The 12,309-nt window shown below is 42.1% G+C and overlaps 1 protein-coding gene across 1 annotated transcript in view; it reads right to left on the bottom strand.

Annotated features, from left to right (window-relative positions):
• Positions 1-5,538: 5,538 nt before the first annotated feature.
• Positions 5,539-12,309, bottom strand: part of PIGL (phosphatidylinositol glycan anchor biosynthesis class L) — an 86,681-nt gene continuing 79,910 nt past the window's right edge. Inside the window, exon 7 of the mRNA XM_055306441.1 lies at positions 5,539-6,996. Within this exon, the coding sequence (XP_055162416.1) occupies positions 6,898-6,996 (99 nt within the window). The 3' untranslated portion in view covers positions 5,539-6,897. The remainder of the gene's footprint in view (positions 6,997-12,309) is intronic.

Genomic DNA, 12,309 nt, shown 5'->3' with positions numbered 1-12,309 from the left:
ACCATCTTTTTATTTTTCTCCTTCATTTGTATTAAATCCCTCTTGCTACTTTCGCTTGGTTTATATTGTAGATTTCTTTGCATTGAATCACGTAGTTCACTTAATTTCAATCTTTTTAAAAAATGAGAGTACAGATCATCTGGAGATAGGTCCCATACAAAACATCATTTTTGGGGATCCCTGGGTGGCGCAGTGGTTTGGCGCCTGCCTTTGGCCCAGGGCGCGATCTTGGAGACCTGGGATCGAGTCCCACGTCGGGCTCCCAGTGCATGGAGCCTGCTTATCCCTCTGCCTGTGTCTCTGCCTCTCTCTCTCTCTCTCTCTCTCTCTCTCTCTCTCTGTGTGACTATCATAAATAATAATAAAAAAAACCCCACGTCATTTTTATTATCTTCTAGTTAGTTTATAATTTTTTCTTTGGTCTAGAGGTCATTTTGGAGGATGTTTCTTGGTTTCTCTGTAGAGGCTTTGGGGTCATTTTATAAACTAATTGAAACGTATTGGATGATGATGATAAAAAAAATGTGGCCTGCAAAATTTACTTCGGGAAATTTATTAGGGATTTCTCAGGGGCCAATCAATAATTGAATTTTGTAAATATTTTATCACATAAGTGAGTACTGACTTTATTTAAGTTCCTTATATTACCCAAATGCTGTGTCTTTACTTTTTGCCACCTTGATTTGTCAGCGTTCTGAAAGAATATTAAAGCCTTTCATTATTATTGTGTTTTGTGTTTTTAAAATAACTTGGGTCTCTGAGACAGTTTGTTGCAAGTATCTGGCTGCTGTGATATGGGGTGCGTATCTTCTCATGGAGAGAATCGGGTGCCTGTCTAAAATATCTCCCATTGTTCCAGGCTTTTTGATGCTTGGATGTGTGTTGTCCCTCTTCTGGTTTGTGTGCCTTCGCTTGGTACATGGTAGGTGACACATCCTTTTATTTTTAGCCTCTCTTTGTTATGTCTAGATGCTAGATTTTGTTTTCTAACTCAGGTTTGGTAGGGAAATTAGCTCATTCCTTTTTTTGTTTGAAGTAACTGATACTTGATTCGATTCTTTTTGTATCATTTCCATTGTATTTTTCCATTTTATGCTTTGCTTCCTGTCTTCCTTTTTTTTTCCTTTTACTTTGGTGTCTTTTAGATTTTTGTTTCCTCTTTTCTGCTTAGTTAATTGTGATTCTATCTTTTCAAAGCTGCAGGTGGTTACCTGTCCTGTCCTGCAGACCCAGACGGAGCCCCTGGTACTTTATCACTTCAAGATGCTTCTCCTCCAGGGCAGCCTGGGTGGCTCAGTGGTTTAGTGCCACCTTCAGCCCAGGGTCTGATCCTGGAGACCCAGGATCGAGTCCCACGTCAGGCTCCCTGTGTGGAGCTGGCTTCTGTCTGTGCCTCTCTCTGTGTTTCTCATGAATAAACAAATAAAATCTCTCTTTTCTTTTAAAGGTGCTTCTCCTCAAGAGCTTCCCATTGAACCCACAGGAGACCTTCAGAATACTTTTATCTCCCTCCCCCACTTGAAATTTTAGGATTTTGCAGCTCACACATGTATATTTTTACTATTTTAAAAAAGATTTTATTTATTTCTTTGACACAGAGAGAGAGCAGGGGGAAGGGACAGAGGGAGAGAGAGAAGCAGACACCCCCCCAACCCCCATTGAGTGTGGAGCCTGATGTGGGGCTCAATCCCAGGACCCCAGGATCATGACATGAGCTGAAAGCAGATGCTTAACCGACTGAGCTACCCAGGCACCCCATGTGTATCTTTAAAAAAAATCAAAGCTGGCTAGAATATGGTGAGCCCTTCTGGTGCACTGACTCAATTCTCTTCCAGATTATATAAATTCTCCATTATCCCCATCTGTGTTTCTCCTTCTGGAACTCCCATTACTCACATCTTAGGTCTCCTGATTTTTTTTTCCTTAGATGTATTTTTCAGGTCTAATTTCCATCATGTTTTCCATTTCTGAGCTTCCCGTCCTCTGGGTCCTGAGAGGTATCTTCTAGTTGATCCTCCAGATTACTGATTTGGCCACTCCTGAGAAACATCTTTTTGTGTCTGGGCTAGGGCCTGAGCTTTCATTTTGTTCTTGATGAAGTCCCTCATTCAGTGCTCCTTAGGGGAAGGCTGCCCCCTGCAGAGGGGAACTTCCTTTCCTCCTGAGCTTCCTTGGGAGAGGGCTTCCCTTTCCTACGGTGTCTGGTCGCCCTTGGTCCGGAGCAGTGGCAAAGCAGTGAGTGGTGGAGAGACACTTTCTGCTCTTCTGGGCCAGAGGTAAGAACTAGCAAACCCCTGGCCCTCTCTGAAGCCACTGTGAATGGCCTACAGGTCCCTCTGATGAGGGGTAACCCTCTCCCAACCGCAGGGAGCAGGAATAGCACCCCAACCCTGAACAAGCTGGCCTCCCAGGACTCTGGGCAAGTGGATACAGCTTCTTCCCAGGGAATTCTTAATTAGCTGAGATCTAGTTTGTGTGTGGTTGGCCCTCTCCTTGCCTCCCTCCCTCCTCCCCTTCCTTCCTTCTTTCCTTGCCTTGTGGCTTGAAGAAACCATGAACATCTTGGCTCTAGCCTTCAGGGCTACTGTACAGTTTTGCAGGTTGTTAACTCTACAAGTGTGTGGCTCAGAGGGCGGAGTGGGTAGTCTGTGGTCCTCTCAACAGGCTGTTTGCTCTGGTGAGGGCATATGTCTCCCTGGAGGAAGGGCTGCTTTCTGACAGTTTGCACAGAGGCATTTTTTGCCGTGTGTTCCCAGGGCTACCCTGCACACGATACCTTTCCCCTCACCTGAGCACAGGCCCTACTCCCCGGTCCAGCGGCAGCCCTACTGGCTTCGAGGGGCATCCTTCCCTCCCACGCTGCTGTCCAGTGCTCTCTTCAGGCACCGGGGAGAATCTTTCTCTGGTCCCACTGGGATCTCTGAGGGGAGCCTGCAGCTGCAGGTGCCCCAGGCCCTGCGATGCCCCCAGGGTGTTGGGATGGACAGAGCCAGCCATAGGGGGAGCTTGCTCTCCAGCAACAAGGATCAGAATCAAGCCCCCGTCACCAGGAAATAAAAATGTTAGCTTGTTTTCATTTCCACCTTGACTTTTACCTAATTTATTAAAAAAACAAAAATGCCAACATGGGCAGTAAAACAACAGAAGAAAAGAACTCAAATCCCACCATTCAGAAGCAACTACTATTGATGATTCTACTCAGCTTTCTAACCTCCAAATACTTTTAAAAGTATTTTTGAATAGGGAATATATGTGCATGGTATAAAATTCAAAAGGGACAAAAAAGGTATCCATTCCCTTCCTCTCAATTTCCTTTTGTAGACAAGCACTGTAACCAGAAATATCCCATTTGTTCACATGCAATTGGATGTGTAGACATATATATTTTTTCCCCCACTAATGGTTGCATTCTCAAACACTGTTTTGCATCTGGCTTTTTTCCAGTTAACTGTATATCTTGGAGATCTCGCTGTATCAGTGCATTGCCTTATTATTATTTTTTTTAAGATTTTGTTTATTTATTCATAGAGACACACACACAGAGAGAGAGAGAGAGAGAGAGAGAGAGACAGAGACAGAGACAGAGACAGAGACACAGGCAGAAGGAGAAGCAGGCTCCATGCAGGGAGCCCGACTTGGGCCTCGATCCTTGGTCTCCAGGATCACACCCTGGGCTGCATGCGGCACTAAACCGCTGCGCCACCGGGGCTGCCTGCCTTATTATTTTTAATAATTTTGTGGCATTCTATTTTACTGGTGTACCCACACTTATTTAGGCAATCCTTATTGGTAGTGTTTGGACTGGTGCAGTATTTTACTATTATAAAGTCTTTCAGGGTCCCTTAAATCTTTGAAACATGTAAATCTATAGTGTAAATTACTAGAAATGGAAATGCTGGATCAAAGAATATGTAACTTTACTAGAAATTGCCATGTTGCCCTTCACAGTCTGTACCATTACATGCCTGTCAGCAGTGTATAAATAGCTGGCTTCTCTTTAATGAATCGTTTCTATACATGATTGAGATTATCCTGGCTATACACATTTTTTAAAAAGGTTTTATTTATGTATTGAAAGAGAGAGTGAGCACGAACAGGGGGAGGGGCAAAGGGAGAGGAAGAAAGACAAGAAGACTCCAAGCTAAGCAGGGAGCCCGAGGTGGGGTTCAATCCGAGATCATGACCTGAGCTGAAGTCAGATGCTGAACCGACTCAGCCACCTAGGTGCCCCTGCCCATGCAGTTTTTTAGCTTTACATTTTATCAAAAGTGTTTTATCACATCAAAACTATTCATAAACAACAAAATCCTTTAAAATTATAAATGTTCATTTTAGAAAGATAACCGTACTAATTGGTAATTACTTTTTTTTTTAAACGCAAGCTTTACACCCAACATGGGGCTTGAACTCAAGACATCCCAAGATCAAGAATCCTGTGCTCTACCAATTGAGCTGGCCAGGCACCCCAGTAAATACCTTTTGGATATATATCTCTGTGTATCTCTCTCTTTTTCTCTCTACACACACACTTTTATGTGTGAATATACACACAGATGTATTTATCTGTGCATGTATGTTTAACTAAAATGAGATTGTATCATTCCTAACTTGCTTTCGAAAACATAATAAAACAGGGATGCCTGGGTGGCTCAGCGGTTGTCTGCCTTTGGCTCAGGTCGTGATCCTGGAGTCCCAGGATCGAGTGCCACATCGGGCTCCCTGCATGGAGCCTGCTTCTGCCTCTGCCTATGTCTCTGCCTCTCTCTCTGTGTCTCTCATGAAAAAATAAATAAAATATTTTTTAAAAAATAAAAAAAATAGGGCATCCCGGGTGGCTCAGCGGTTTAGCACTGTCTTCAGCCCAGGGTGTGATCCTGGAGACCCGGGATCCAGTCGCACATCAGGCTCCCTGCTTGGAGCCTGCTTCTCTCTCCGTCTGTGTCTCTGCCTCTTTCTCTCTCGGTGTCTCTCATGAATAAATAAATAAAATCTTAAATAATAATAATAAAATAATAAAATTTAATAAAACAAACATTTTCTCGTTGCTATGATTGCATCACTGGGATTTTCTAATTGTGTTATTATAAATAATACTGTGATGATGTCTGTATGTATACATTTAATTTTAAAGTATTTCCTTAGGTCGCAGGGTACGGGTATTTTATAAGCTCTTTATACATATTGAGACTTGGGTAGTATGGGTGGCTCAGCCGTTGAGCGTCTGCCTTTGGCTCAGGGCATGATTCTGGAGTCCCAGGATTTTGTCCCACATACGGTTCCCCGCAGGGAGCCTGCTTCTCCCACTGCCTGTGTCTCTGCCTCTCTCTGTGTATCTCTTATGAATAAATAAATAAAATCTTAAAAAAACAAACAAAACAAAACATACTGAGACTTGCAGTCCAGAGAGGCTAGTTCAGTGCCTGTGTCTTCTCAGCAGCAGGACAGGAGGCAGCTTGTCCCTGCCCCCTCTCAGCACCCCCAGCTCTAACCAGCGTTGGTGGCTTGTATACCTTCTCAGTTTCTATGGAGGCTATTAGGACCTATTGACAAATTTTATGTAGACAGATAACAACCGGATTTGCATTTCGATTCCAGCTACAGGGCCTGATAGCTCTGTCAATCCCCTTTGGCCCCTAGGAGGCATTCAAGAGAGATCTCTAACCTGTTGCTATGGAGACAGCAATGCAAGCCTTCATCCGAGGGGCAGAGAGGATACTCACTAGACAATGCACACCAAGATCCTTTCTGTGTCAGGACTTCTACTTATGTGAGTCCCTCTGTATTATGCCTGCTTATTCTGTAGATTTCAGAATACCAGTAGCTCGTCCCTCCAGAGCTCTGAGTGCCAGACCCTTTACTATGCGCCCACCAGGCATCATCTCCTCCGAGGTTGGTACCATGACTGTCTTTCATTTTGTAAATGGGAGAATTGCATCAGAGACTTTACGTTGCTGGTAAATCTGGCCTCATACCCAGGCTCAGAAGTATTCAGAGCCTGCATGCTTCACCACTGAGCTTCCCTGCCTCAGGCCACTTCCCTGAACCATTAGGTGGACTGTGGGAGTAGCTTCCAAGCTAGACGCCTCAGACTGCTTTTGTTTGTAGCACAATTTTAAAACATCATATTTTTGAGTCTTAACAAAACAAAACAATTCCAGATTTGTCTTCCTATTTCCTGCTTCCCGCAAAAGACTGGGAGCTGAGACATCTGTAAACTCCTTCAGGGCAGGGCCCACATCATAATAATCTCAGTATGAAATGCTGGACATGGTGTTCAGACTTTGGGAGCCCAGTCAATTTACCAACTGTGATATTAAATAGAGAAGTTTCCCTGGATTCAAATCTGATACATAAGCTACAACATTAATCAAAGGAACCTTGGTTGAACTAATTCAACACAGACTGGTTATTTTGTGTGTGTGTGTGTGTGTGTGTGTGTGTGTGTGTGTGTGTGTTTGGTGAGCCTCCTTTGGAAACAGTGTAAAAATACCACACCATGGCATCTGTGAAGTGATTTCAGAGCGCTTTTACGATCATTTATAATAATAGCAGGCTCTATGCTAGGTGTTTTGACATACATCACGTCATTATGTAACCTGTTTTTCAGAAGAACTAGAGAAGCTAGCAGGGTAGCTATTATTATCCTTTGGTTTGTTTGGTTTTGACTGCTGTGGGGTTTTTTTTCCCAGAGGAAGAAGCTGACGTTTGGACAACCCACTGGTCTGCATGGTCCCCCTTTTGTTAGAGCCTCACAGCACAGAGCAGCAGAGCTCTGGAAGGCCTCCCCACACCGGGATCTCCTTTGGTTCAGAGCTATAGGCCAGCTCAAGGCCAGGACCCAGGCGTTCTGGCCATTTTTCTCCCTTTGTTCCTTGGATCAGAAAATTCTTCAAGGCTTCAGAGGAAGTACAGGGAGTTGATTCTCATGTATCTGGAGAAGAGCACATAGAGGCGGCGGAACCAGAGCAGCTGGCTGTGGTGGCAGGACATGGCTCTCTAGAAGAAGCAAAGACTAGTTAGAAGACATGCACTGCTTCACTCCTTTCCTCACCTGAAGTTCTTCCTCCCACGAACACACCTCATGCTAATAACTTACTCTGGCTTCTTCCTATAATGCGTGAACACCTCTTGATTGGCCTCCAATCACTGCCTCCCCTGTCCCATCTCTTACCAACAGTCCTGTGATAAAACTACACGATGCCACTGACGGCTATAGAGTGTGATTGGTTTCCATGCATTACCTCAATTTATTATTTTATTTTATTAAAAAATATTTTTAAGATTATTTATTTATTTATTCATGAGAGACACAGAGAGAGGCAGAGATATTTGAGCTTTCCTTCAAAGCTATGATTTTGCTGGTTATTCAATCCTACATCACTCATCTGCTGAATATTAGTTACTTTTTTGACTATCATAAATTATACCAATGAGCATTCTTGCTCATAAATCTCTGAATGCATCTTTGTTTATTTCTTTAGGATAAAGTCTTAGAAATAAAAATGATTGGGTCAGAGTAAGTGCAAATTTATTGAAGTATACAAGTAATACATAATGATTTTGTAAATATATTTACTTATTTAATTAATTTATTTTTTAAAGTAAACTGTTTAGTGTGGGGCTCAATTTTATGGCCCCAAGATCAAGAGTTGCGTGCTCTACCAACTGAGCCAGCCAGGTGCCCCTGTAACCTGTTTGTTTTTACTTAGTATATCAAGAATATCAAAAGATAAGTACATTCTAAACAGACTGACTTTTCTTTTTTAGGTTTTTCTTTATTTATTCATGAGAGACACAGAGGGAGGCACAGATATAGGAAGAGGGAGAGGTAGGTTCCCTGCAGGGAGCCCCATGTGGGACTCGATCCCAGGACCCCAGGATCACGACCTGAGCCAAAGGCAGACACTCAACCACTGAGCCACCCAGGTGCCCCAGATTTCTGAGACTTATTGCTATGACTCCCCAAAAATATTTTACTAATTTACAGATCTATCTCATTTAAGGGCTTAACAATGGGTTCTATCATTTAATTTACCTTTTCCTCTTCCCTAGCAAAAATGTTATTACTTTTAATTTATTTTTAATTTTTGATTATGTTATTAAGCACAAAATATAAATTTTTACCATCTTAACCATTTTTAAATGTATGGTTCTATAATCTTACCCATATTCATATTGTTGTGTAAAAAATCCATAGAATTTTTTTCACCTTGCGAAAAGAAAACTCTAGACCCACTAAAAACCAACTCCCTATTTCCCCCTCCTCCAGTCCCTGGCAACCATCATTCTACCTTCTGTCTCTGTGATTTTGACTACTCTAGATTTCTCATTTGAGTAGAATCATAGAGTATTTGTCCTTTTGCAACTGGCTTATTTCACTCAGCAAAATGTCCTCAGGGTTCATCCATGTTGTAGCAGATGACAGGATTCCTTTCTCTTTTTTTAAGCCTGAATAATATTCCATCCTAAGTGTGTAGATTTTCTTAATTGATTCAAATGCTAGGGACATTTGGGCTGCTTCTATCTGTTGGCTCTTGTGTAACATGCTGCAATGAACATGGATGTGGAAATCAAGACCCTGCTTTCAATTCTTTTGAATATAAACCCAGAAGTAGGATTGCTGGATCATATATATGGCTACCATATATGGTAATTACCATATATGGGAATTCTATTTATTTTTAATTTCTTTGTATTCTTTTTTTTATTAAGTAAACTCTACCCCCAATGTGGGGGCTCGATGTAATGACCCCAAGATCAAGAGTTGCATGCTCTGGGCAGACCCGGTGGCTTAGTGGTTTAGCGCTGCCTTCAGCCCGGGGTGTGATCCTGGAGATCTGGGGTCGAGTCCCACGTCGGGCTCCCTGCATGGAGCCTGCTTCTCCCTCTGTCTGTGTCTCTGCCCCCCACCCCTCTCTCTGTGTCTCCATGAATAAATAAATAAAATCTTAAAAAAAAAAAAAGAGTTGCATGCTCTGCCGAATGCATCAGGCACCCTGTATTTACTTTTAATTTTCTTTTAAAAATTTTTTCTTTTTAAAATTTATTTATTTATTAGAAACACAGAGAATGGTATTTATTTATTATAAACACAGAGAATGGTATTTATTTATTTATAAACACAGAGAATGGTATCTATCTGTCTATCTATCTATCTATCTATCTATCTATCTATCTATCTATCTATATCTATCTATCTATTTAAAACACAGGGAATGGCAGAGACACAGGCAGAGGGAGAAGCAGACTCCTCGCAGGGAGCCTGAAGCGGGACTTGATCCCGGGATCCTGGGATCATGCCCTAAGCCGAAGGCAGACACTCAACCGCTGAGCCACCCAGGCATCCCTACTTTTAATTTTCTTAGGTTCAACATAATTCAGGTGTTCCTGGTCAAGATAATTCAGGTTGATCTGGTTAAGATGCAGCAGTAAATTCGTGCTTCCTGTTCCAAACACATAGTAATGACAAGAAAATGCTGAGAGAATACAGAGACAAGAATGGGTCAAAACTAACACCAAGAGCACCATGAACCTAAAGAATGTAAATACAAGAATGACAGCCTGAAGCAGAGGATTGCTGGCTCAGGGGCTCAGAGCAAGGTGTTGGCTGGGAGTCCTGCTTCTGAAGGATCTCACTGCCCGGACTCTGTTGGATGGGCCAGGGGCTGGGTTGTCTGTGAAAAGAAGTTGGGAAGAAATGCCATGGACTGCTCTGAGGGCAAGCTGAATGCTTTGAGATCAGCACTGAGCTGAATTACCTTTGGGCTTTGTGACTGGAACTGCCAAGTGAGGACCTGATTCTGGCCTTCAAGCAATTGCAAACTCTCTAGACAAGGGTTGGGTGTGTGTGTGGGGGGGGGGGTAGCACGAAGGAGGAGGGGAATAACATTCCTAAATTCAACAACCTTGTGCCTAATTTGCAAATCAGAATTCCTAAAGACAATGTAATGTGAAGAAAGAGAACTAATAAAATCAGCAACTAGACCGTGAATATATTTAAGATGAAGATAGTTTTATAAAACACTTTATCAGGGGCACCTGGGTGGCAAAGTTAGTTACATGTCCAACTCTTGGTTTCTGCTCAGGTCATGATCTCAGGGTTGGTATCTCAGGGTCATGAGATCGAACCTTGAGTTGAGCTCTATGCTCAGCACAGAGTCTGCTTGAGATTCTCTCTCCCTCTCCTTCTGCCCCTCATGTGCACTCTCTCTCTCTAAAATAAATAAATAGAGATGCCTGGGTGGCTCAGCAGTTAAGCAGCTGCCTTTGGTTCAGTGTGTGATCCTGGGGTCCTGGGATCGAGTTCTGTATCTGGCTCCTTGGGGGAGCCTGCTTCTCCCTCTGCCTATGTCTATGTCTCTGCCTGTCTCTCTGTGAATCTCATGAATAAATAAATAAAATCTTAAAAAAAAAAAAAAAAAAAGGAAAGGACTCCTGGGTGGCTCAGTGGTCAAGTGTCTGCCTTAGGCTCAGGGCATGATCCCGGGTCGGGGATCAAGTTCTATATCCGGCTCCCTGTGAGGAGCCTGATTCTGCCTCTATGTTCTCTGCCTCTATGTTCTCTGCCTCCCTCTCTGTGTTTCTCATGAATAAATAAATAAAGTCTTTTAAAAAAATACATTAACAATAAATAAATCTTAAAAAAACAACAAAGAAAGCCCCACTTTGTCAGACCAAAATAATTACATTTTGGACATTCAAACATCTAAGTAGGAGAAAAACCACCCTAAAGAAGAAGAAATTATGAAATTAAAAAAAAGTGAAATAATAGGCAGACAGAAAAGAAAAAAATTGCTGAAGTATATGCATCAGCAAAAAGTGAACAAAGAGGTAATATGAAAGATATAAGAAACAGAGAGGGCCAGGAATCTAGTGTATATCAGTAATGATATTATAAAGTACAGTAGCAGGGGCGCCTGAGTGGCTCAGTTGGTTAAGCATCCGATTCTTGGTTTTCCCTCAGGTAATGATCTCAGGGTCCTGGGACCAAGCCCTGATTCAGGCTCCATGCTCAGCAGAGATTCAGCATGAGATTCTCTTCTCTACCCCTCCCCCTGCTCATGGGCTCTCTCTCTGTCATGGGGAGGTGGAGAGGGGCAGAAGGAGAGGAAGAAAAAGAAGTAGACTCCCCATTGAGTAGGGAGCCTGAATACTACACCTGAAATTACTATACACTTGAAACTACTGTAATGTGTGTCAATTATACCACAACAAAGGAAGAAAGATATTTCATAGAGTAGGGAAAAAATTCAACAATATGCAGAAAATAGACCTAAAAATTACAACAAAAGGGGCGCCTGAGATAGAGCCCCACATCAAGCTCCCTGTTCAGTGGGGAGTTGCTTTTCTCTCTGCTGCCCCCCCCTCCACTGGTGCTCTCTTTCTCTCTCAAATAAATAATAAAATCTTTTTTTTTTTTACACTTGATCTCAGCCAAAAGGCCAAGAAATGATTTTTTTTAAAGATATCATTTATTTACTCATGAGAGACAGAGAGGCAGAAACATAGGCAGAGGGAGAAGCAGGCTCCCCAAAGGGAGCCCAATGTGGGATTTGATTCCAGGACCCCAGGATCATGACTTGAGCCAAAGGCAGATGCTCAACCACTGAGCCACCCAGGTGTCCCTAAATAATAAAATCTTAAAACAAATTTAAGATGACAACAAAAGGTTAAAAATAAAGTATTAAGGGGTGCCTGGTAAGTGTCTGCCTTCAGCTTGGATCATGATCCTGGGATGGAGCCCCACATTGGGCTCCTTGCTAAGCAAGGAGCCTGCTTCTCCCTCTCCCTCTGCCTGCCTCTTTCCCTGCTTGTGCTCTCTCTCTGTCAAATAAATAAATAAATAAATTAAAAATAAATAAATAAATAAAGGCATTAAAAAGCCCCGTGTTGGGTGTGGAGCTTACTTAAAGAAAAACGATAAAGGTATTTTAAAAAGATGAGCCATGCAGATACAAGTCCAAAGAAAGCTATTAGAGCAATGTTAAGATTAAAATAGAATTTAAGGCTAAATCATTAATTATGAGAGACATAGGATGATAAAAGGAATAGTCTACTAAGATGATATAGCAACCTTGATCTTTTATGCACCAAACATAAATAAATCAAACACAAAGACAAATGGACAAATTCAAACTCAGGGTGGGAGATCTCAACATACTTGTATCATAAAGTTATAGATCAAAAAGTTAAGAAAGTAGTTAGAAAGTAGTTAGAATATACAAGTTGTGACCAACATATGTACTAAGCTCAATCTACTGGTTATATCTGGAATCTGAAATGCAACCAATAGAGCACACACATTTTTTT

The sequence above is a fragment of the Nyctereutes procyonoides genome, unplaced genomic scaffold (assembly GCF_905146905.1).
Source record: "Nyctereutes procyonoides isolate TBG_1078 unplaced genomic scaffold, NYPRO_anot_genome, whole genome shotgun sequence".
Taxonomy (NCBI): Eukaryota; Metazoa; Chordata; class Mammalia; order Carnivora; family Canidae; genus Nyctereutes; species Nyctereutes procyonoides.
Note: the sequence above shows the minus strand (reverse complement) of the source record. Positions and strands in the feature narration are given on the sequence as shown.